This window comes from Pyrus communis, chromosome 4, assembly GCF_963583255.1.
Source record: "Pyrus communis chromosome 4, drPyrComm1.1, whole genome shotgun sequence".
Classification (NCBI taxonomy): Eukaryota; Viridiplantae; Streptophyta; class Magnoliopsida; order Rosales; family Rosaceae; genus Pyrus; species Pyrus communis.
Window position 1 is genome coordinate 6,251,539 of NC_084806.1, and position 24,921 is coordinate 6,276,459.

General features: G+C 36.0%; 4 protein-coding genes across 5 annotated transcripts; 3 read left to right on the plus strand and 1 right to left on the minus strand.

Annotated features, from left to right (window-relative positions):
• Nucleotides 1–3,094: 3,094 nt before the first annotated feature.
• LOC137732371 (E3 ubiquitin-protein ligase AIRP2-like) lies at nt 3,095–5,180 on the plus strand. 2 transcript variants are annotated; one of them, XM_068471680.1, is made up of 5 exons: nt 3,095–3,322; nt 3,700–3,877; nt 3,995–4,052; nt 4,144–4,381; nt 4,504–5,180. In XM_068471680.1, the coding sequence occupies exons 1-5, from the start codon at nt 3,240–3,242 to the stop codon at nt 4,709–4,711; spliced, it is 765 nt and encodes a 254-aa protein (XP_068327781.1). In that variant the 5' UTR covers nt 3,095–3,239; the 3' UTR covers nt 4,712–5,180. The 2 variants fall into 2 exon arrangements, with proteins under 2 accessions (XP_068327781.1, XP_068327782.1); XM_068471681.1 differs by having other exon boundaries at nt 3,715–3,877.
• A 5,532-nt stretch (nt 5,181–10,712) lies between these two features.
• LOC137731464 (two-component response regulator ARR11-like) lies at nt 10,713–14,784 on the plus strand. Its single transcript, XM_068470573.1, has 5 exons — nt 10,713–11,006; nt 12,059–12,211; nt 12,311–12,697; nt 12,847–12,923; nt 13,360–14,784. The coding sequence occupies exons 1-5, from the start codon at nt 10,880–10,882 to the stop codon at nt 14,524–14,526; spliced, it is 1,911 nt and encodes a 636-aa protein (XP_068326674.1). The 5' UTR covers nt 10,713–10,879; the 3' UTR covers nt 14,527–14,784.
• Nucleotides 14,785–14,942: 158 nt separating this feature from the next.
• LOC137731465 (protein WVD2-like 7) lies at nt 14,943–18,461 on the minus strand. The gene is made up of 9 exons (XM_068470574.1): nt 18,201–18,461; nt 17,171–17,743; nt 16,699–17,079; nt 16,538–16,596; nt 16,341–16,412; nt 15,935–16,031; nt 15,751–15,828; nt 15,497–15,607; nt 14,943–15,329 (listed from the first exon to the last, which is right to left on the minus strand). Exons 1-9 carry the CDS (start codon nt 18,255–18,257, stop codon nt 15,141–15,143), a joined length of 1,617 nt encoding a protein of 538 aa, XP_068326675.1. The 5' UTR covers nt 18,258–18,461; the 3' UTR covers nt 14,943–15,140.
• A 1,631-nt stretch (nt 18,462–20,092) lies between these two features.
• LOC137731432 (small heat shock protein, chloroplastic-like) lies at nt 20,093–21,201 on the plus strand. The gene is made up of 3 exons (XM_068470539.1): nt 20,093–20,345; nt 20,583–21,049; nt 21,178–21,201. The coding sequence occupies exons 1-3, from the start codon at nt 20,093–20,095 to the stop codon at nt 21,199–21,201; spliced, it is 744 nt and encodes a 247-aa protein (XP_068326640.1).
• The last annotated feature ends 3,720 nt before the right edge of the window (nt 21,202–24,921 follow it).

Genomic DNA, 24,921 nt, shown 5'->3' on the forward strand with positions numbered 1-24,921 from the left:
AAAGACGGCCATTAATTGTTTCCAACTGAAATGTCAAATTTTATGTGGCATGACATGGAATGGCAGCAAAAGAGGTTGCTGTCAAATTTGACAGCAACTTCAAATATTTTTTAATTAATTATTAAATGTTTTTAATTAGTTTAATTATTTATTATAATAAATATTGATTGTTGAACGTGCAGTCAGTTGATATCCTACCTCTTTCTTTCTTTTTTTTAATCAATGATAGAGTAGCGATAGAGATTAGAGAACGAAGGCCTCCTAGGATTAGCTCCCGAAGCTATGGAGAGGCAAAACAGAGGAAATGAGATGTGGAAAAAAAAAAATGAAATGAAAAAAGATTAATTAATTGGTAAAGAAAATTGGTGAATGTTTATGGAATATGTGTGTACGGAATGGATGAGAAACCCTGTGAGATTCTGGAGACAATTCATCTCCTGATCACATGAGTTAAAAGATAGACATTCTTTCGATCTGAGAGAGAGAGCTCAGTGTTTAAACTGACGAAATTTTGTTGTCTGGAAGCAAGAAAAAAAGTTATTCGTGGTGCTGGGTTCAACAAAGAACTTCATATAGTGAACATACCTCGAATTTTTTCGACTCATCTTCTGATTCAGCGTCTGGAAGCAAGAAAAAAGTTATTCATTCAACAAGATGAGGATCATGTCCTTATTAGTGTTCAACCAATAAAAAGTTATTTGTTGGGTTTCAATTATCAAGAAGGATATATATGTGTGAAATTTAAAATATAAAACAAAAATTAAGAACACAAAATAATGTAATAAAGTAATAGTTTAATTTGACATATCGGGTGGCAAGTAAAATGTTAAAATATGTCAAAGTGCCATGTAGGCTGTCAAATTTAAATTTTATGTTCAAAATTTAACATCTTCTTTGAAGATGGTCTTAAGTGTCATTATATAAGTGGTTAAATTTTTTTTTCAAGTATCTGTCTATTTATATTATAATACTTAATATATTGGATCGTATTCTTGATACACTGAAAATCTCTCTTTGGACACGTACATTGCAATCCCCTGTGGTCTCTCCCATCTCTATTATCACTAATAAGTTAATAACAACTCAAAAGGTAGATCATATAAATGTGCATTATTAATATTACAGTTTAATATTTTTTTTTTAATTGTAAATGTATCAAGTTCGACTTACTTGGATGACTAAAACGCTTATAATGTCATTATACACAAAATAAACAATTCACATTTAATACTAAGGTCTAATGATATTATTCTTCACTTGTAAGTGAGAGGTCTTATGTTCGATTCTCGCCAAATATGAATTTAAACCATATTATTGCTAACCCATTGTAGGCTAAGCTCATCCCCTTCTCCTTAATGTAGATAATATCTTTTGTTTAAAAAAAAAAAAAAAAAAAAAAAAACAATCCAAGTGCAACTTTGAAGTAAATGGAAATGCTTCTCAAAGAACATGCGTTTGTTTAAAAGAACTTTTTATTTTTGTGCCAAAGTATTTTAAGAGTTCAATTATCGTAAAACAATTTTAGCACTTTTAAAAGAAATCTGACACTTAGTACTATGGTCTAGTGGTATTCCTTATCATTGGTAAATGACAGGGTCTTAGGTTCGATTATCGCCAAAGACGAATTTAAATCATATTATTACTAGTTCATTGTCAGACTTAACTCACTACTTACATGTAATGTAGATAATATCGTTTGTTCAAAAAAAAAAAAAAAAAAGCTAAGAAAAAATTATACATAGATGAGAAGCCAAATATTTTCCATGAGAAATTAATCCATTCTCAGTCGAGTAGATAGACTTAAGATCACCATTTATTGTGTACATTGCTGTTGCATTCTTGGGAGGCTTATCGAAGAAGAAGATATCCTCTACATCTCTATTAGGCCCAAGTGTCCAAGTCTAGGCACAGCACAGAGTAGCAACAAAGTTTAAAGGCCAAGCTCAAACCTTAAAAGTAAATGATGGGCTGAAGTCCATTCTAAGGGTCTACTATATTTATTTGACAGCCAAGACTTGGTCACTATTCATCACTTCTGGCCTCACACACTAAACACGTATTAATCAATCGGGTCGACTGTGTATTCAAATATACATCAACGACTGAAAGTTACTTATGTTCTCATTACTAGTTCATGCAAAGCATAATTCAATTTATTGTGGCTGTGTTGTGCACAACACAATGTGGCTATTTTGATACTAAGAGTAAGAGAGTAATGTTAAGGATGTGCATGTTGAAACATCCCGCATCAATTATATTTTCGGGAAAATAAGAGTTTAAATATTATAACTCCACATCAAATGGATTGTGCAGACAGTAATTACCAAGTTGGAGACAACATCAGTGTTGTTGAAAATGGAGCTTTGGCCATGTCATATATGAGTGAAAATATAGTTAATTTTCAAATACATAATATTAATAAATATAAAATAAATACATGTATTATAATACTATTGTATTAATACCATGAGTATTGTTAGGAAAACCACATATTTATACCACATTGGTGTACCATCACATGTGTGATGAATATAATCAATATAATCAATATTTAATAAATTAATTAATTGACGTGACATGTACACATAACTTGCAACATCAAATGATACATAAATGTGGTACGAAAATTGATCTCCCTAACATTTTCCTAATTACCATTACATGGCGATGGCACCAAAAGGTTACCAACATAGATATAAGGAGGAGCTTAATACTTTGATTAATAATATACGTTAGTACCAAAAGTGGGTGGTTTTATTCTTTGACAACATCGATTAAGGAGGACTTTAATCCAAAGTATCAATTATCAAAAGTCAGAGTTGGTCTTGGAGTTGGATGGAAGGGGCAAGTAGGAGCCCAAACCTCACTAAGTTGATAAAATAATGAAAGAGAAGGCATCCCTTTCTTCCAAGTGTGAAAAGGTTTGATCACTAAGCAAAGCCTCTCTCTCTCTCTCTCTCTCTCTCTCTCTCTCTCTCTCTCTCTCTCTCTCTCTCTCTCTCTCTCTCTCTCTCTCTCTCTCTCTCTCTCTCCTGTTTTTTATAAACCCCACCATCAAATGTCTCCAACCTCCAACATAATTCACCAACAAAAACAAAAACCAAACCAACTCCACCCAAAAACAAAAGTCTACTCTTTTCATCTTATCCCCCACCCTCTTTCCTCCTTTTGTGTTTCTTCTATTTCCCTTCTCTCTGTTTTTCCTTCCCAAAACTCAAAAGTGAGAAGAGAAAGAACATATGTGGCAAGCTCAGGCCTGCAAGTCTTCTTATGGAGAATCCATCAAAGCTCTTGAAGCTGATATCCAACATGCCAATACCTTGTGAGTCTCTTTTTTCTCTAAAAATCTTTTTTTTTTGTTTGTGTTTATTTCTTTATGATCAAGTTTGGTTCTTGATTGGTGATCAATCAAAACTGTGGATAATCCATGTGCATTTTCCTCTTCTGGGTAGTTTGTTCTGTTGGGTGGTTAATTTAACTGAATTGTGGTTGTTGGGTGGTGTTTGTCATTTGAGAGAGAAGGACAAGTTTGCTGCTTAATTTTCCTTTTGGCATTTAAGTTTAACACTATTTCCTTAAGGCTGTTTTTTAGGTGAGAAACTCTCCAGCTTTATATACATTACTGCTTTTATGTTGCCAATTTACACCCAGATGAGGTTCAAATATATTTTGATCTTTTTTTTTTCATTGGTTTTTGAGATGGGATTTTTGCAGGGCAGCTGCTCTTCCTGGAGATTATGGTGGGAACTGTATCCAAATGAGATTGTCTTATAGCCCCTTTGCACCTTTCTTCCTGTATCTCATTGAATGGATGGATTGTCGTTGCACTGATATACTTCCCAATTATTTAGGCCTTCTCCACATCCTTGTATACAAGGTGGGCTGCTCTTCGGTTTCATGCTTTATTCGTTATATTTCGTGGTAGCCTTGCCTCCTGCAGAAAGAAAATCTTTTGTCGCCTAAAGACCAAAATTAAGCTTATGATATTGTACAGGATGGAATGCCTTCGTTGTCCTCCAAAGAACAGGTCGCCACTTTAAGGGAATTTTATGGTATGCTATTCTTTTGTTTGCTTCTTATTGAAAACATACTCGGAAAATTTTGTTTCGACATCTCAGCGCATTATGCTGGAAATCATTGCAGCTGTAATATACCCTTATCTTAGACAACTCGAAGGTGAATTTAACGAACTGGAAGATAATAATAATAAGAGAAGCCGATGCACAGATGTTTTGGGCAGAAAGAGGATGGAAGAGCGGAGGAAGCATTCGGATAACGATCTAGAGAGAGATGATGAATGTGGGATATGCATGGAAAACTGTACAAAAATGGTGTTGCCCAACTGTGGACATTCCATGTGCATCACCTGCTTCCATGATTGGTATGATCAATTTCCATTTTCACTTGTTCGCTTATTAACGAAAACTGAAAATCATTTTACTTACCTGTGAGGTGATGATATCCTGTGGAAAATATATATTCTGTAATGTGCCTGAATTCCAGGAATGCAAGATCGAAATCCTGCCCTTTTTGCCGCGGCAGCCTAAAGAGAGTCAGCTCCAGAGATTTGTGGGTTCTCACTAGCATCGGCGATGTTATTGATGCAGTAACCCTTGCGAAGGAGAACCTAAGACGTTTCTATCTTTATATTGAAAATCTACCTGTTGTTGTGCCGGCAACACCTATTGTGGTATATGATTACATGCTCTGACTCACAAAGGAAGAATGAAGTTGCAAGTACACAGATTACTCGTTACCTCAATGTATATATAGTCTAATATAGGGAAGTTCTATGTAAACTGCCATGGCGGGTTGACGAGCTGTCTCATGGTAGCTGTATATAGTCAACTAAAATACCGAATGCCTGTTTTCAGACGATAAGCAGGTAGCTTTGGAGAATCTTGAGTTGCATCTGGCAGCATCCTGCCCGTCTCCAATGACCAAGGCACCTGCAAGTCTCTGGCGGAAGCACCAGATATTCAAAGATTAATATGTATAAGAGGTAAGCTTGGTATTCAACTCAGCTTTTTGAAACCTGAGTGTTGGAATGGAAGGCAATTCATGGTCTCTGCTCATTACTTGATGATCTCTTATAAAATAATGATAAAGTTCACACAAGAATTATTTTGTTAAGAATGTAATGTCACGATGGAACTTCATTTTAATGAAATTTCATTAAATACGAGTTTTAAGTCTCCGGTGCATTAGAGATGGCGTTAGTAGAATCATAGGTTTTACTTTGAATAAGATTAACCTTGAGGCAGTTGGTTATGTGGCCAGGATTTTGTTTTAAAAAGCAACAATCCTGAGCTTGATTGTGCTCCAATCCAGCTCCAGAAGTCGCCACGAGCAGATTTTCCCTTCTGAGCATCAAGTGTAGGACGGGAGATGGCCGAATGCTCGAAGAGGGGATACCTTTGTGCCTACCTTGTGATGATGAACAAACACATATCATCCCCTCAACAGGAAGCAAACTACTATGCCTTTATGTTAAATCATGCTGTTTAACTTCACTGGATGACTTGAATTACCTTGAACTGCATCCTTAAGAGACCTGGTTGAGTAACTTCTGGCACAGCTAAACCAAGTTTGTTTTATGTAGTTGTTGGCATGCAATATTCCTATCACAGTGTTCTGCCCAACAAAATCAGTATAGTAAAATTGCTAAGGCCACAAAGTTTTAATCATCGTAAATACACTAGTAGAAATTAATATTAATGAATTGGTAATAATACGTGACAATTAGAAAATGAATGCCCATTTATCAAAATCTCTCATCATTTAGGTTGAGCTTCTGAATCTTTGGGTCCAAAAATCCATCAAACCCACTGCTAACGCATCACGTGGTGCCTACACACAGGTTTAGACATACAACAACAATCATCAAATTTTATCCCACTAAGTAGAATATGTATAAATTCTAATCGGATATTCTCATTCTTAATTCTATTCTTTCTTGTGTTCCCATATATCCAATGAAGTATTTTTATCTTCGCTACACTTATTTTTTGCACATATTGCTTTTTGACAACCCAACATTCTTTATTGCTGACAGGTTTAGACATATGAAAAAAAATTGAGTAAGTCAGCCGAAATTTGAATAGTTAGACACTTTCACATGGAAGCGATCCTATCTGTATTCGAAAAAGGCATACCATACTATTTTGCAAGAGTAACTTGACCAGATTCTACCAAACTTTTTCTCCAAACATATTCTTAGAGTGGTTGCTCATTGTATTCAGAACTAAAAAAACTAATGAAAAGAGTTTAAAAACTTTAAGTTTTAACGATAAGGACAAAATAAAGGATAAAGTGAATTGTACCAAAATTGACTTTTTAGTGTAAAAATATGATTTTTCGTTAAAGTTAACAGTACCGAAAACTTTTTGTTAAAGTTCGCACCCCAACAACCGTTAAAAGGGGGAGTAAAAACAAAATAAAAGATTAAATGGGTAAAGAGTAGGGGAAGCATCATAGGAGAGCATAAGGGCAGAGTCATATTCTTTTAACTTTTAAATAAACAAATAAAAAGGCACTCCACTGGTGAGAAGTTGCAAATGGGATTCATCCTCCTAATTTGTTAGTCACCAATCATGCTCACCCTCTCTTTAAGTAATTTATTGTAGAATTTCTAAGTGGGCATTTCCTTTTAGAGCCATTGAGTTTTTATCTCTTCAAAGTCCTTTTCTACCTCCCACTCTCCCAAAAGTATGCCTTTGGAGGCTTTATAAATCCTCAAAGTTTTTGAGAGTTGTAGGAGAAAAATATCGAGGGTTAATGGCTCACCCACTAAGTAATGAGGTTCAAACATGTGTTTAGGCTGGTGAGTCATCATGATAGTGGTTTCTGGAGGTTGAAATGCTTGTGTGAGTTTTTTCGGTATTTGAAAGAGTGGATTGTCGTGACAAAGCCATCAACCACTTCCATTTTTAAACTGTAAAATAATGTATTTGGGCTCACTCCACATGGCAATTATTTGCATTTTGGATACACAAAGTGGAGGAAGACTTACTTACAATGAAAATATCTGTGACATTGCGACTATATTTTAAACAAAGCATGCACTGTTGTGTAATAAAATTAAAAATGCATAATAATGTATGACTGACTTGAGATATTGTTTCATTATAATATAAGTATAACATTTGTCACATCCCAGCCCGAGCCCCCACCTCATCCCAGACCTGCTCCACCGTAGCACGATATTGTCCGCTTTGGGCCTCGACCACGCCCTCACGGTTTTGTTTTTGGGAACTCACACGAGAACTTCCCAGTGGGTCACCCATCATGGGAATGCTCTCGCATGCTACTCGCGTAACTTCGAAGTTCCTACGAAACCTGAAGCCAGTGAGTTCCCAAAAGGCCTCGTGCTAGGTAGAGATGAGAATATACATATAAGGCTTACATGATCCATTCTCCTGGGCGACGTGGGATGTCACAATCCACCCCCCTTAAGGGCCCGACGTCCTTGTCGGCACATCCGGCTAGGGATTGGCTCTGATACCAAATTGACACATCCCGACCCGGGCCCCCACCTCATTCGAGGTCCGCTCCACCGTAGCACGATATTGTCCGCTTTGGGCCCCGACCATGCCTTCACGATTTTGTTTTTGGAAACTCACACGAGAACTTCCCAGTGGATCACCCATCATGGGAGTGCTCTCGCGCGCTACTAGCTTAACTTCGGAGTTTCTACAGAACTTGAAGTTAGTGAGCTCCCAAAAGGTCTCGTGCTAGGTAGAGATGAGAATATATATATATATATATATATAAGGCTTACATGATCCATTCCCTTGGACGATGTGGGATGTCACAACAATAATGCATGATTAACTTGGAAGACTGCTATAATGATCTAAATCGTTGTTTGTTATTTGTATGCATGATAAATGCTAAGGAGACTCTCTTAAAAGTAGGACTCTCTGTCACCTCATATTTTTAGCACAATCTTTTCTAATGTTGACATGATTATTGACGTTAAAGTGTGAGGTGACAGAGAGTCCATGAAGAGTCTCACTTTAAAAGAATCTCTTTAACATTTCTTTTCAATGTATACATGTATCTCTTTCACAAAGTGCGTGAGAAAATCTTGTTCTTGCTGGTCAAGAAACCTAATTAAGTGATCATTGGCACAACTAAAACCATTCTTTTAAATGGAGTTTCAGAAAAGATGTCACTTTGTTTTGCACCAATATGGAGCAAATGGCACTATCCTAGCTTCAATATTTTTTTTTGCTTAGGGTCATCGTGGCCTCAATTAACGATGATGATTAGCCTCCCTTAACCTTAAATATTTCTTCAAAAAATCTGCAAACTCGGCCAATAATTTTTTCTTAATCAGAATCCTCTTATGTCACTGACTGCATGTCATCTCTATCTAGAGGCCTCGTTAGCTATTGGAGCGAATAGAAAATAGTTTTAAGGACTATTCTTTTGTCAAAAGTTAGATGTTCCCTCGAGATTAGCATCATGCAAGTCGTTACTTAATCCTGATGTTAAACTTAATAGCACCGTTGGGCAAACTGATTTTTTAAACTAAATTTGTAATGATATGATATGTCATTAATAAGAAATAAGTACGTTAATCAATACTTCAATAATAATCTGATCATCAACAATCAAGACATATGATTTACAAAATTTAATTTAAAAAATTAGTCTCACTAGTATTACGCTAAACTTAATGAAAGTTAAAATCTCTCTAATTTCAGGTTTAAAATATGACAAGAAACAAAGACTGAAAACCACGCACTAATGAGATGGAGACAAAATACACTGTGTAAGCTGATTGCTAATGCCACTGTAAAATGTAAACAAACAAGGATGTTTTGTCCTACTCTTATTGGTTTTTAGTTCTTTAAACACTTATGGGTCCATTAATACTAGTGAAAAATCATAGCAATAGACATTCTTACCTGTAAGGGGGGAGACATAATCAAATTACGCAATGAGTAAGTCAGGTGATATATGAGATAGATAAATAGAAATACATATCGACTATTACACTCAAGTTTTTCTCTAAAAGAAAGTACTAAGGTCTTGGCCGCGACTGATTTTCGGATCGCACAATGTGCTGTGCATGCATTTGTCAAAAAAATTTGACTTTACCCTAAGTACTTAAAGATACTTTAATTATATGAATTATTTGTTTAGCAATGACATTAAACAAGTAAATTAGGAAAAGGGGTTTCCCATATGCTTCCACTTCCACTGAAGGATTTGGAAAATGTGTAATCAGACTGGTCTAAAGAACATGCATGCCTTACAAACATTGGTTGAAAGAATTAAAAGGTCAAATTTTGTGAGTTTGGTACCAATTGGGTTTCAGCTGTCTTAAAGTTCATATGGTCTTGGCATTTTGTCCAACCACTACAAAAAAATGCTTCAGACAACTTTTCATCTTTGTCTCTCAAATGCATTCCACCTGTCCTCAAAACCTTGTTTTGTTTATCCAACATGAGGTGCATTTTAGCTCACCGTCTTTAAGAGGTTGTATTATTCTTCATTTTACTTATAATCGTTTGATTAGTTTAAAATTTGAGATTTATGTCAATTCACTACACAGATTTTAAAATTTAAACTTATTTAATAATGATAAATAAAGTGATGAATGATGACGGCGAACAAAAATATTTCCATCCAACATGCATGAATTCATATTTTTGACCAAAAGCAACAAAAACATGACTCCAAATTGTTCTATCACCTTCCTCTCATGGTCTACAAGAATAAACAATAGATTTTTTTGCCCAACAAAGAGGGAGGCTTTGCCTTTTATTTTATTTCTTTCGGCCTTGAACACACAATAAAATATTATTGTAAAAGGATCTTAGGTGAAAAGTAAATAAAGGAGTCCTTACACAAGGAGTCCTTACACGTAAAATAAATCTGATAAAATCACACTTTGACATGCGATTACAATATTTCGTAACTTTAAATGCATAAAAATATATATTAAATGAAATCGATAAAGGAACAAGATTTGTTTCTTTAAATCTCATTCGTGCATTTCACTATAACGTGATATTGAAGATATTAGTCGTGATTTGTGTTTGAAATTGATGCATTAAGCTACCTATGTGTCCTTTACAAGATGCCCTTGTTCATTCAATCATTCTTTCACAAAGCATATTCACTCCCACCTTTAGATTCTACTTCTTCTATCTGGTTAACCTAAGATTCTACCCCCAATTTTTCATAGTTACCATACTTTTCTTTCCCATATTCTTTTTGGATACCAATGGTAAAACTTGTTTATCTTTTATTCCTTTTAATCATATAACCCAAGCATATATTTTTAGCCATATTAAAAAAATACAACTGTAGACACTAAGCAAACAATAGACGATTGATGAAGTATACTTTATTGCTTAGTGTCCTTCGATTTTATATGATTAAAACTTTGTCACGTGTTCTATTGAGAAACACTAAATGAAAAATAAACAATATATAAACCACGAATTAGCACCTGTTTAATGTTCCTCGAATTATATTGATAATTAAAAGTTTATAATTAATTTTATTTGTACAGAGAATTATTATTTAATTTTTTTTTTATTAAAAAATTTTGCAACTCATTCTATTTGCACATATCTCTAAATATATATTTTGCCAATCCAAGAAAAAAATGATTAGAAACTAACGTGAACCACAGTGACTGTTAAGCCATCCGGCGCCAAATATTCGTTGGTTCCTCTCTCTCTCTCTCTCTCTCTCTCTCTCTCTCTCAAAAAAACATTGCCATAAAATCCAAAGAAAGCCATTTTTTAAATTTGGAGACATTCCTAAGCTATATGGTCTGATTCGAGCTGTAAGTCCCCACTCTGCTCCCCTCCCACATCAATCTTAACTCTTCCTCCTTCCTTTGAACTTTTTCCCAATGGATAGTAGCTTCTCTTCTCCCCGGAACGATTCGTTTCCGGCTGGGCTCCGGGTCCTCGTCGTCGACGACGATCCCACTTGGCTTAAGATCTTAGAAAAGATGCTCAAGAAGTGCTCATACGAAGGTTAATTCACTCTATCTCAGTTTCCCACTGTTCCTCTATTTCAATCATTCTTTAAAGTTCCAATTTTTACACTTTTTTTCCTCTACTTTTTTTCTGGAAATTCATGGTATTTCTGAATGTTTTTGGTGTTTTTGAGATGGGTTTCTTTAGTTGTTGTTTAGTTTTGGTGGGTTCTTACTTATCAGTGAAATTTCGATCTTGTTTGGTAATTTGAACAACTGGGTTTGTTAAAAGCAAGGATTTTTAATCTCCCCAGAAGCAGCAATTTAGTTGTCGAATTTTCGATTTAAGTAAATGGATTAGCAGGATGATCAGGGTTTAGTTGAGATTGAGTATTTGATTGTCTTTACAGGCTGCTATGCAGGAGGATAATGTGATAACAGTGCAATTGGGAACAAAGTGTACTGTTTCCTTTATTAGTTAGTTTAATCAAATTCTAATTATTTATTATTCTATCGAATATAAGTGCGTAAAGTTGATCGATTTCAGACAACTGGAGTGTTCTTTGGTGCCTCTGGTAGTGGACTTGTAGAATTATTACTCTGATCAGTTGTATGGACAACTTGCTGCAGTTAAATACTGTCCAAATCTTGCTGTCATGCTTGGATTTCTGGGTTTAAGTGCCATGTAGTGCATTTTCCTTTCGATGTTTGTTTCAACTACGCTAATCAAAGACCCTTCTAGCAATCTCTGTCTTTGTAATACCTTAACATACTTTATGATCCTTGCTCAATCAAATTTTTGTGGTACTTCATATGTGGAACTGAAGCAGTCTTACAGTCACTGCTCAAGATGCATAGCTTTACAGTAGTTACTTTGATTATGTTGGGGGAGATTCTTATGTATGATTACTTATACATGATCTAAACAAGATAGAGAAGGCTTCCATTCATAATGCAGTCCTTAAAAACTTAGAACATGAATTCCGTCTGTGTTACAGGATTTTTTTTCCGACTGTTAGACAGGATGCTTTGATCAGTTTGAAAATATAATCAGCCAAATTTTTCATTATTTCTGATGGAATTTTTCTCCCTCTTTTGTCTGTGTTTCAGTGACTACATGTGGTTTGGCGAGAGAAGCTTTATGCTTGCTTCGTGAAAAGAAAAATGGATATGACATTGTAATCAGTGACGTTAACATGCCCGACATGGATGGTTTTAAACTTCTCGAGCATGTAGGACTTGAGATGGATCTTCCAGTTATTAGTCAGTACTCCGCCATTGACCAAGAAAGCTTTGTCTTCAAAAGCAAAATGTCTGTCACCACTTAATTTCTGACTTATCATATCCATTTTACTTGTGCAGTGATGTCTGTTGATGGAGAAACGAGTAGGGTTATGAAAGGAGTTCAACATGGAGCGTGTGATTATCTTCTGAAGCCGATAAGAATGAAAGAACTACGTAATATATGGCAGCATGTCTTTAGAAAGAAGATACATGAGATAAAAGACATTGAGAGTCATGAAAGCGTCGAAGGTATTCAGCTTATAAGAAGTGGATCAGATCAGTATGATGAGGGATACTTTCTTGGCGCAGATGACCTCACTTCATCGAGAAAAAGAAAGGATGTCGATAACAAATACGATGACAAAGACTTTGCTGATTGTTCGTCGGCAAAAAAAGCTAGAGTTGTTTGGTCTGTAGATCTTCATCAGAAATTTGTAAAAGCAGTACATCAGATTGGATTTGACAGTAAGTAAATTCCTTGCTTATGAAGCTAGGTTTTTGGATCAGCATCATGAACCATAAGTCTGAATACATTTTGTGCTGCTTTTCAATAATATCGCCACCAATTTTATTATGTTTCTTCAGAGCGATGATGTGTAATGTCTGTTTGGCAGAAGTTGGTCCGAAGAAAATACTGGACCTGATGAACGTGCCTTGGTTGACAAGAGAAAATGTTGCTAGCCACTTGCAGGTAAATACCTCACTGTTTAGTTTTCCTGATAACATCTGAAACACTTACCTAGTAGGATTTGTACACCGCAATACTCTCATTATGGTAACTTGGTACCCAGAATACCTTGCGATCGATAATTTCCTTATGCAATAATATGCATACATATGTATATAATATATTAATATGTAGACGCGCGCGCGCGCACACACACACACAAGTATAGTGACAACACACATTGCTCCCATTTCTTTGGTCTCAGTCTGATTAGTCAAACTTAAAATACGTATGAAGAAAGTAGTAGATCGCTATTTGAAATTAGTAGATCACTATTTTCTTATCACTGAAGTCATGGAACTCAGTCCCTCTTGTAACAAAAGGGGTAATAAAAGCTAAAGTGTAATACATAGTATGGTTACATTTCATGGTTATTCTCACTGAGAAAGTTCCTGTGCAGAAGTACCGGCTCTACTTGGGTAGGCTGCAAAAAGAAAATGACCTTAAATCTTCTTTTGGTGGGATGAAGCATTCCGATTCTCCCTCAAAAGATGCTCAAGGAAGTTTTGGCCTTCAGAACTCGATCAGCATTCAACAAAATGATTTTGCACATGGCAGCTTCAGAGTTTCTGGCAATAACTTAGTTGCTCAGTGTGTGGATCTGAAGAGCCACGAGGGTGATGCAAAGGGGATTGTTTCAGAGCCTGTAGCAGAAATTAAGAAAGGTTCGAACGGAAATATTCCTGATTCTCAAAAGACCAGGAGTTTACAGATGGTGGACTTCAATAATTCTTGTGTAGAACCCAAAAACGGTGTGATTGGAAATGTTCCTGATTCGCAGAAGATCAGGAGTTCACCACTGGACTTCAATAATTCTTATGCAGAAACCAAAAAAGTTTTGAATGGCAATGTTCCTGATTCTCAGAAGATTAGGACTCCGCAGGTGCACCCCAGTCATTCATTTACATCAGTAGAATCTGAAGTAAACTTCACAGAATTTGAATCCACTATCCGGACAAAGTATTCTTGGAATGAAATTCAATTGAAAAAAGAGCAGAAGCCACTTATTCAGTTAAACAGTGGATTCAACAAGCCACCACTGCCCGGTCCACACAGCCATTTCCAAGTTGATCGACTACAATCAATTCCTTCCATTAGTCCAAGACCTTCTATCGCGGAGGGAGATGTAACTGGCCCTGCTAAGAGTAAGCCTTCGTACTCTGAGTACATAAATAATCAGGGTAGCCATGTAAGTCCAACAAGAAGCACGGCAGACTCCTTTCCTGATCAAATCAAGAGCTGTGTAGTCAACCATCAACTTTCTGAGACCATTTCCACTAGTACATCAAACATGAAGAACCAGGGCTTCAACTTGAGTAGCATTACTGATTTGGAATCTGCCCAAAGGAACCTAATCGTGGGAAGTGCATCACCTTTTGCTTCTTTGGATGACGACTTTCAAATTTGTTGGTTTCAAGGTGATTGCTATGGCATGAATCTCGGACTTCAAAACATAGAGTTCCCGGAGTACAATGATCCTGCACTTATTTCTGAAGTTCCTCACTTGTACGATGCACTGAGATTTGATTATCCATGTGACGTGACCCATCAGAATATTCTGTCATAGATCAAGGTCCATTCATATCGTGATATGCCCCTGCGCCGGCACTATTCTTTTGCGCAATTCAACGAAGAATGATCTATAGCTTTTTCCGTTTTGGTAAGCCAATATAAGTTGAGTACCCCAACTTAATGAATCTGGATATTATATCTCTGACCGGTTTGGATTTGAATGTCGAAATGTGTACAATATGACTGATGCAAAACCCTAGCATAATAAGCTTTCTTGTTTAAATTTGATGAGATGTGCACTAGATTTCTTGTATCTATGCCAGAATGGTTTTCTTGTCGAGTCTGTACCTCTGCATAAAACTCATCGTTCTCTCCCCGCAAGTTATGAAACGAAAAGCATATGAAACTAACAACTGACTCAAAAATGAAAGATAAACCCTGCAAAATTTCACTTCTAACTGAAAGACCTCAACAGAATGCCACCCCCCCCCTCCCCGAAAGGAAACCAAACTATCCTCGCATACTTATTTTCTTACCCCATATTTCGTATTACAGAAAGTAGTTGCAGCTCTTCTGGGCAGTAACCGGCCTTTTCTTTTTCTTTTTGATCAGAGGGTGTCAACCGGCTGAGTCAATCAATCTCCATGCATAATCATGCGCTAGACACCCTCAACTCTGGATATTGGGAGGATAATTTTCGTGAGCATTCTTCTTTGAATGAGGAGGCACCGTTCGATTTGTGCTCACATTAGATTTTTGTGTGACGTACTTGGAGCCGTGAGAATTGACCGATGGTTGAGAGCTTGAGTCCAGAACCTTGCTGACAGTAGAGTGCCTCCCAAGTTTTGGTGACCGAGACTGTAGCAGAGGAATGTGCAAGAAATATATGTCCGCCGTTAATAAAAGAACATACATTAGAGGGATAAAATGGAAAGGTTATTGCAGTAGAAACTTTCCAAATACTATTGAAAGCCCTCACTGCATGCTCTAATACAAATACAAAGTTTGGAAGAAAATGTGTATACCTTGTTCAAGTGATCACTTGGAAATTGCGATGCCGATGACAGATCTTGGTTTAGTTTCGCTTTTAAGGCAGTGCTGTGGTGCAGTTTATTAACATCCCCCACTGCTTTTTTCTGCATAAAATTTTCTTTCTTTTATGTAAACTTTCAAATGGTTTGATAAAGATAAAAGTAAATGAAACGTTACAGAATTCAACTCGCATTGCAAAACTCGAAAAAGAAGAAACCCCTTACCAATATTTTCATAAGAAACTAACCTTTTTATTAGATTTCAGTTGCACCAGGTCACGTTCAGCCTCCTTGGCATTTTTCTTCTCTTCCAGACTCTTGTAGAACTGGTGCAGCAAAAGAAGAGACTTTTCTCTTAGCAAAGAAACCCTAAATATTTAATGAACCATAGCACGATAAGGAGGGAACTAAAAATATAATATCGATTCTTGCCTCTCTACGCTTTTCTGCTCTTTCTTCACTCTTCAATCTAAAAGGACAGGATACAACAGGGGGTCGTGGTTTACTTCCATTTGCAGTAGAAGATTCGCTGCCAAACAGAAAAGCGTAATCATAAGTTTATGAAAATGTTGGTATTCCCTTTGAAATCTAGTACACTAACCATTTTACTCCAATCAGAATACAATCTAAAACATTATACGAATAAAAGTTCGTAGAGTTTGTTGTTAAGTAAATCTAAAATTAACAGAAAAAGAGTTATCAGTTCCTGAAAAAAAAAAAACAAAGTTAAAAATAGAATAACGCCAATTTTAGGTAAGCACCCCAGAGCATAGATATAATAAAAGATGAAATGAACATAAAGAAAAATTCATAGGCATGTCAGTAGCAAAGTTCCTACTCTTTTGAGGAGGATATCCACTTCCCATCTGCAATTGGTCCAGCTACCGATTTATTAAGTAATGTTTTCGCCCTGGAAATAATGTAATCGATCACATAAGTTAGAGTACTCAATGCATGTATAAATAGCAGAAATGGTGAGGGAGTATGCAATGGACTGAGACATTTCGTGAACATGTGAAGTACAATGCAGAATACCTTCTATCTTTGGACCATGGGTCAACTGAAGACTGCATCAATACCCCGCTAACAGATGCCTTAAGTTGGCAAAAGAATATTCTTATTAGAGGTGTCGCATTAGACACAGAAATCAAATGAATGAAGAATAAAGAATAACATTAAATGGTAAGAACTCGTACCCTAATAGCAGTTCGTCGAGAAGCTGGATTATTCATGGAGATATTAAGTGTAGTTGTACTACTTCTCGAATCTCTAGTCTTCTCAACTATTGGCGAAGTTCTTTTACTGTTTTCACTTTCACCACCATGAGAAGTGAAATGCTTTGACATGTGGAGAGATTTTGCAGTTAAACTCCTCTTGTCAACTAAGTCCGATGAAACCTTCTTAACCATTTGAGTGGCATTTTTCCCGTTTACGGTTTGCACACGAGTTGCTTGTTTGGCAGGAGGCGATGGTACCTTGGGTGGTCTACCTTTAGTGGATAACCTTGGGGAAGAGTTCATCAATCTTTTCTTGCTCGCTGAAGCGAGATTCTCCTCACCGGCAGCTTCCTGGAGGATCTGAAAGATGACAACAGTTTGTGTGGTGAGAAAAAGTGATCAAGCAATTACAACTTACAAGAGTCCAAACAGGGCAAAACCCAACAATTACCTTATTTGGCATCTTCTCTTCTAGGGTGGCAACAATCTCATTTTGGTCTTTGCCATTTTCAAACCGGTTCGAGATTTCAGCGTGAATAGATATTTCCAAATTAACACTTTCTTGAATTACCGCCTCTGCTCTGGCCACCTTGGCGGTATCCAGTTGATTCCCTTCAACACTTTGATTATGGCCATTCACATCAGCTGAGTATACTTCTACCTCAGAATTTGGAACAACATTTTCCTGTTCTTTATCAACGACCATCTGGCTCCCACCATTCGCCGAGTTTATGTCCATGGAGGGGCTCTCGTAATTTGCATACATATTTACTGATGACGCTGTAACATTACAGGCACCAGCATTTGTCAGCTCAAGCAAGGCTGCTGCTTTCTCAGCAGCTTTTTTCTTGTAGTGAGCTTCAAAATAAGCTTTCTTCTGAGCAACAGAGCCGGGCTTAGAGAACTTCTCGACTTCTTCTAAGTAGCGATTGTGGGAAAACGCAGACCATTTCTCCCAAGAGAGAGGTTCTGACATATACCTACCAAAGGAGATCGATTCTCCTAGGCAACGAAGGGGGTCACCCTGCAATGAAAAGCACATCACAATTTCCTCAGTGAATTCCAAAATCCTACTCGTAAAAACGTAACCAAATCATACAAGTCCATCCAAACACTAAATTCAATAATCCCGCAAGAACTAGAGAGATACACATATCATTTAAACCACCATGAAACTCTCTCGCTCTCTCTCTCTCTAACAAACTGAACGAAACCAAGAACTGAATGCATCCATTGAAAAACCGCCTAAACTACAACACTACGCGCACTTCATCCCCTAAAAATAACAAAAATCCACACCAATCTGACCCAAGTTCTCAAATTTTCCCACGATATCTCAGCAGCCAAACAAACCGCAATGCGATTAAAACAAACCAATCGAATCAAGACCCATCAAAGATATAGAGAAAACAAGAAAAACCCATGAATCGATGAACTTTAAGAATCAAAGAAATGGAAAATTCTGCGGAACGACGACTGACCTCTTTGACTTCAGTAGGGTCGGAGAATGATCTCGTCAGGTAGGCCGATTCACCCATTTCAGTGTTCTTGCCTTCTCCTCTAATGGGGTCGTTTAAAATATGGATAGAAATTTGAATTGTGATTTAGAATTCAAGAAAAACGCCTTATTGGGTCCATTCCATGTTTGGTTTTACAGTTTATACCCCAATAAAATGTGCAGAAAAATAAAGGTTTATAGAGAGAGAGGGGAAGGGAGTGTGAGTTTTTGTTTGCCTTTAGAGTTTGGGTTTATAGTTTCTTGTTGATTTTCTTGGATGGAGATGTCTCTCCTATTTTGTTTTCTTGGAAATTTTATTTATTAATTTTTCACTAAATTGGATCAACACCTCAACGTTCATATGAAAGCAACAACCTTTATTTGTATTGGAGTGTGACTCGGGACCCATTAATTTGAAAATTAAAGCTTTATTTCCAACGTCTAGTTCCTTTTTTGTTGACCATTTTTATTTATGGCAAACATTTCTCAAATTTTTTTTATGGAGAGAATTTAACAATTTAATATTAGCTTATGTAGACAAACGACAGATACAACCGTCTGTAAATTTCTTTAATGTGGTACGTATCATTGAGTAGTATGAAAAATGAATGGTTAAAATTAAAAATAGAAGATTTAATAGTTGTGGAAATCAAATTTAACCGTTAAAATATTCATAACACTGAATGCTACTACATAGCATTAAAGTCACATCCTAAAATTTGAGCCAACTCTTTTTTCTTCTTGACAAAATTAAAATAATATTCTTTCATTTGTATTTATTTTTTATAATTTCGTTTGGGAGTAGGAACTTGGGACCATCTATTCCATGGAGCGCACCACTTTGTCCATCTCTTGCTATAAGCATATATTTATTGTATAAACTTCATAACCTCAAAAGTTCATTTTCTTAATTATTATTAAAATGACCGCTACAAATGTAAATCAAACCATATATCGCTTAATCACTTATATGTATCAATTAAATAAAAAATATTTGTACCATGTAAACAATCCATTTATGTGATACATATAAATAACTAAGTGATTTTTAGTTTGGTTGGTTTTTTCTAAATATGACTTTAAATGATTATAATCATGAAATTTGTCCAATGAAAACACGCTAATCGCAAAGGATGAACCCTTCTATGCAATGGATGCAAGTATATATTTTCCTTTCATATGCATGTTGGTTTATAATAATAATGTTATTTGTATCACATTTATTAATTACTTCTCAAAATAGAAAGTGTACCCACATATATACGTGAGACTTGCATAATGACATGTATTAAAGAAGTGGTCAATAATGTGATCAACAAATGTAGTCCAATTAACAACTTTAATCACAAACAAATTATAATGTAATTAGTAATTATGGAGGTGGGTGTTGTTTTCATCTGATGCTTCATCAATAAATAACTAAGCAATTTTTTGTGGGAAAGTTTTAACAAACTAAAGAAATTTGATTATATCTTATAATAATGAGGTTCCCGGGAGTAGTGTAAATTTCAAAAAATGTAAATGCCGAAATGCCAATTGACCAAATCGACGTCGTGCGAATTTGCCACCGAGTATCTCAGATTTTTCCTTATCCAGGTGAGGTTTCTCCTCTCTAGAGCTTTCCAGAACTGTCAGTGTCAGGTTCTGAAACTCTCGTCTTCTTCCTTCGTTTCTTCTTCCAGAAAGGTCTACACTTTCCTTTAAATATAGGACAACCTAGTTCGTTTCTCCTCAAATTCCATTGTCCTTCATTTTGTGGCTCGATTTTCTTGTCTACCAAACAGCACCCTACAACTCCATTAATTTCTGGTGCCAACAACTTGCAACATCACTCGACCAATAAACAAAAGCCCACAACATTTGAGAGATACAAAAATGTCTCAGGCCATAGCAAATTTCAGCCTTTTTTCTCCCAATGTCATCTGCAAAAACCAAAAATGTGCGATACCAGTTTTTTACAAACCAATTCATGGCGGTGGACGTTTTAGCTACGGTAAGAACAGAATCAAGGCCATGGCAGGCGATGCACGAGACAACCTCGACCACTTGCAGAGGGCCGCCAAGCTCCAACAACAACAACAACAAGAAGCCCAGCCTAGAAAGAGAGCTGCCCCAGCGCCACCCATCGGTAAGTTCGAGTTCCCCCCTCAAACTTTTAAGCTTCTTGGACTTGCTTGAGATTGCTTGCGTAGTAAGTACTTCTGTTCCTAAGTGCTTATGCCAGTAGTGTTTACATTGGAAACAGTCACTCAGACATGCCCTAAATTAAGTCATAATTATTTTTGGTGAGCATTTTCAGAAACAGTCTCTCAGACATGCCCTAGGTTTGAATAGTTTAATTGAATAACAAATTGATATTTAGCAGGGTTGTGGGATCGGTTTCCGACGACGAGGACGGTGCAGCAGATGATGGAAATAATGGAGAGGATGATGGAGGACCCGTTGGCCTACTCTGGCGGGTACACGACGCCATTGCCAAGCGAGGCAGGAGTGTACGGCAGGGGGAGGACGCCATGGGAGATCAAAGAAGGGGAGAGTGATTACAATATGAGATTCGACATGCCGGGGATGACGAAGGAGGACGTGAAGGTGTGGGTGGAGGATAAAATGCTGGTTGTGAAGGCTGAGAAGGCGGCCAAGAAGACGGAGAATGGGGCGGTGGTGGAAGAAAACGGGGAGGAGTGGTCTGCCAAGAGCTATGGGAGGTACAGCAGTAGGATTGCGTTGCCGGAGAATATTCAGTTTGAGGAGATCAAGGCTGAGGTTAAAGATGGGGTCTTGTATATTACTATTCCGAAGGCTTCCATTACTTCCAAGATTTTGGACATCAATGTTAGTTGAGTTGAGTGATGGCCATTTTCTTTGTTCAATCTTAATTTTGGTTTCTGAGTTTTGGGGTTGTATTAAGAGAATTTTATGATCATCTTTTTAAACTCAATTTGATGTTCTTGTTTTTGCAGTGGGTGATGCTAAAAATTTTGTGAGCTATATGATGTTATTATTACTGAAGTACATACTTATTTTAGAATGAGGATCCTCTTCACATTCTCTTTATGAAATGTGAGGATCTCAGAGATTATCTAATCATATTCATTCATCGTACATCGTACGGTCATGAATTATTGTAAATTTTTTTATTTAAAATTAAATATAAACAATACTTGATGTATACGATGAACGATTTGATTGGAGGATTTTTGGAATTCTCACAAAGAAGATCCCCTCATTTCTTATTTTATATTGATAACACATCACACCAGTTATTTGTTATTTTCAAGTTATTTTTGTAGAATAGTTCTAAGTTGTGTAAGTTCCATAAACCATAAACTTGTTAAAGAATTTGGGCCTCTGCAATGGAAGATGAGCCAATCAGGACTTTTGGCTTCAGTTGGCTAATATTTGAGCCACGCAATCATAAACTTGTTTGGTCCGTGAGTAGTTACTTGAGCCGTAGGGCTTGTCCCTTCAAAAGCAGATATCGTTAGATTAGGTACTGATTTGGTATTTGAGATATTTTTATAAAAAGTTGATATAAAAAAGCAGTGCTTAAAAATGTGTTTGGTAAATATTTAAAAACAGCTTATTTTCATAGTTTTGAGTGAAAAAAAACTGAAAATGTGAAGCAGCAAAAATAAATTTATTCTCACAGCACATCAGAAATAGTTTTTTTTTTTTTTTCTTCAAAACACAATAATACCAAACCAGCCCTCGTGATGTACACATGACCACATTCTCACAAAAATTCATGACTATGACCTTCAAGTAGAAGTGCAGAACTTGAGTAAATAAGTTCCCTTCAAATTTAGTAAATTCATAATTTGAAGTAATTTATCTAGATGTGAGATGATACTTCACATATCTTATGTCTTTTTATGTGTAAATGGTACTAGAGTGACCGTTAAGCTTCAAATAGGTGCCAATCCTTACTATCTTAACATATTAAGGCTCACTTACAGAATTTTGACACAAAAAAGAAGAAAGAAAGATAGTAAAACAGAATTATCCTTCTTCACATATAAATGTAGAGAGCATAAAAACAGATGTAGTTAGGAATCGTACGCTTAATAACGGATTCCTTCGTTAGATTTTGATAAGACTCGGAAGCCCAGATTTCAAAATCTGAGGATCATACGCTCAATAATGGCCACGCTACTATCAAAAACAGTATCTCGTAAAGTGTCACTAGGAGCATAGCCATCAGGCCGATCACCTAGCGTTAGTCTTGGTTTCCGAGTCCCAGCAGCTACGGAGATGAAAGTGCGATTGAAAAGCCTTGTGGTCGGAAATCATTTTTTTTTTTTTTTTGGTACAATTCTCCTTAAGATAAATAATATCGTTTGTTTTGACAAAAATAATAATAGTAATGTCGTTTGTTCAAAAAAAAAAAAAAAAAAAAATATATATATATATATATATATATATTCATGCAAAGCTTATTGTTACAACTGTTTTAAACTGCTTGTCTAAAAGTGATTATTTACCACAATGGTGGAGATGTGTTGAACTCTTGCACGACGTGAGTTTAAATCTTGTCAGTGGCTAATCTAACAAAATATATAATTTGACCAAAAAAAAAAAAAAAACTACTTGACCAAGAAATTTTTTTATAGGAAATATGCAAAAAAAAAAAACCCCCTAAATTAACGCCTCAAAGCCTATAATTTCTCCCTCCAGTGCATGTAATCCTCTTCTTTATCGCGTTTTTTTTTTCACCTCCTACTTTTGTTGTTTTAATTTAGAGTTGTATGATTTCCAGCTCTTCCTCACGAGCCTTAGTGGAGCATTCTACTATCATCTTCATCTCTTAATTCCTCCACCTAGGCTACGCTCTCATGAGAGAGTTTCTTTGTTTTTCTTTCTTACATTTTGCATCATTTTCATGTGGCCTACTTGTGTAACTTTGCAATCGTATAATATGTCATTTTTGTAAAGAAAATACAATAAATATTAATGAAGAAGAGTAGGCAATTTGGCGCGTGCACATACACACACGAAGTTTTGTGATTACACTAGAAGTAGATGTAGGGCCAGACGAGCTAAACTACACATCGTTCTGTAATACACAATTGTGCAATTCTGTCAAAGCAGTGCTACCAAATTGAAGGAATTGAAGAAGATCAATAAACAAAAATTAACTAGGTTGTGTGAGAGGTTAAAATGAGTGTTTGGATACCACCACCCTTCTATAATTGTACGATTGTAATTATATAGTTGTATAATTGTGTAACTATGTAATTACGGAATTGTTTTTAACTTTTAGATGTAATTATATACTTGTATAACTGTGTAACTATGTAGTTACGGAATTGTTTTTAACATTTAGATTGGAGGTGGTGTCATGTGTTTTATGGTACATGGACGCGGAAGACAATTGCATTGCGAGAAGAATTTGGTATGTCATTGCAAATTTAAATATATATACAGATAACGTAAAATCGTAATTGGGGCCATGTGCAGTGGCACCACTTTACACTCTTAAGGCCCACTCTGCACATGAGCAAATTCTAACAAAACACTTGTCCCCCATGAGTCCACAACTATTTTTTTTGGGTCGAAAATGAGTTCATGACTATTACTTCAAGTAGAAGTAGAACTAGCAAAAATAAGAGCTTGTATAAAAGTGCTTTTAAAATGTTGAAAGAGTTTTTGGACTTAATCCACGATATTATCTACACTAAGAGCATCCACAATGAATCCTCCATGAGGTTACTACATTTCAAGACTTAGTGAGAAATTTTATCCCCAATGAGCCGGAAAATGGGGTTAAATCTACTACTGGAGCTAGCAACTTCCTTTATTTGGTAGCATAAAATTGGGCTACATCAAGCCCCAACAAACAGTGGGTCCCACAAAAAAATAGCAACCTATTGAGCAAAATTCTATTACTCTCCCTTCACGGCTTCACTTGCGAATACACTTATTCTCTCATTTTATTCTTTTTTTTTATTCTTTTTTCTTGCTTATTTTTCTTGCAATTTGACTAATTAATGATTATTTTAAATTCCATAAGAATTAAACTTTCAATTTGATTTAACGTTCATAGGCATTGGTGGGTGAAATTTTCAAATGATTTTTTTTCAAAATTGTATGATACTAATTTACCAATTGGTGCTAGGTAAATTGTTGTGTTGTATGTGAACATCAATTATTTCAGAGGGCGAAGTGGAGGTTTGTTTCTTTCAACGGATGAGATTGAGATAAGAGAATCTAATTTAACGAACTATTCATAAGTGATGAAATCTCACTTTGTCACAACTTGAACTTTTTAGGTTGAAAGGTTCATGAAAAAAAATTTAAGATAGCATGTCCAAAAATTAACTTAAAAAAAGTAAACACAAAAAAAAAAAAAAAAATTATCGCATAATCAAATTACTTCATATATATATATATATATATATATATATATATATATATATATAGCCTGAAAGAAATAGCCCCTCATTGGGAAATATTATTTTATAAAATCCTAAAGATTCCTCAAAGCTCTAAAATGGGTTATATCCACTACTTTTTCAGCTCCCTATATACCTCCTCACTGGGGATGCTCTAAGGGGAGAGGGTGGACTTAACCTTATAATGGGCTAGTAATGATGCGGTTCAAATTCGTCTTTGGCGAGAATCGATGTAACATCCCACATCGCCCAAGGGAGTGATCCTTAAATGTATATTCTCATCCCTACCTAGCACGAGGCCTTTTGGGAGCT

Coding starts and splice junctions, on each gene's coding strand:
- LOC137731464 (XM_068470573.1), top strand. CDS start 10,880: ATGGATAGTAGCTTCTCTTCTCCCCGGAACGATTCGTTTCCGGCTGGG. Junction 12,698..12,846: donor ACATCAGATTGGATTTGACA/GTAAGTAAATTC, acceptor TCTGTTTGGCAG/AAGTTGGTCCGAAGAAAATA. Junction 12,924..13,359: donor ATGTTGCTAGCCACTTGCAG/GTAAATACCTCA, acceptor GTTCCTGTGCAG/AAGTACCGGCTCTACTTGGG.
- LOC137731465 (XM_068470574.1), bottom strand. CDS start 18,257: ATGGGTGAATCGGCCTACCTGACGAGATCATTCTCCGACCCTACTGAA. Junction 17,080..17,170: donor AAGAGAAGATGCCAAATAAG/GTAATTGTTGGG, acceptor GTCATCTTTCAG/ATCCTCCAGGAAGCTGCCGG. Junction 16,032..16,340: donor TGGATATCCTCCTCAAAAGA/GTAGGAACTTTG, acceptor TCTGTTTGGCAG/CGAATCTTCTACTGCAAATG.
- LOC137731432 (XM_068470539.1), top strand. CDS start 20,093: ATGTCTCAGGCCATAGCAAATTTCAGCCTTTTTTCTCCCAATGTCATC. Junction 20,346..20,582: donor TGCCCCAGCGCCACCCATCG/GTAAGTTCGAGT, acceptor GATATTTAGCAG/GGTTGTGGGATCGGTTTCCG. Junction 21,050..21,177: donor CCAAGATTTTGGACATCAAT/GTTAGTTGAGTT, acceptor TTGTTTTTGCAG/TGGGTGATGCTAAAAATTTT.
- LOC137732371 (XM_068471680.1), top strand. CDS start 3,240: ATGTGGCAAGCTCAGGCCTGCAAGTCTTCTTATGGAGAATCCATCAAA. Junction 4,053..4,143: donor CACTTTAAGGGAATTTTATG/GTATGCTATTCT, acceptor AAATCATTGCAG/CTGTAATATACCCTTATCTT. Junction 4,382..4,503: donor ATCACCTGCTTCCATGATTG/GTATGATCAATT, acceptor CCTGAATTCCAG/GAATGCAAGATCGAAATCCT.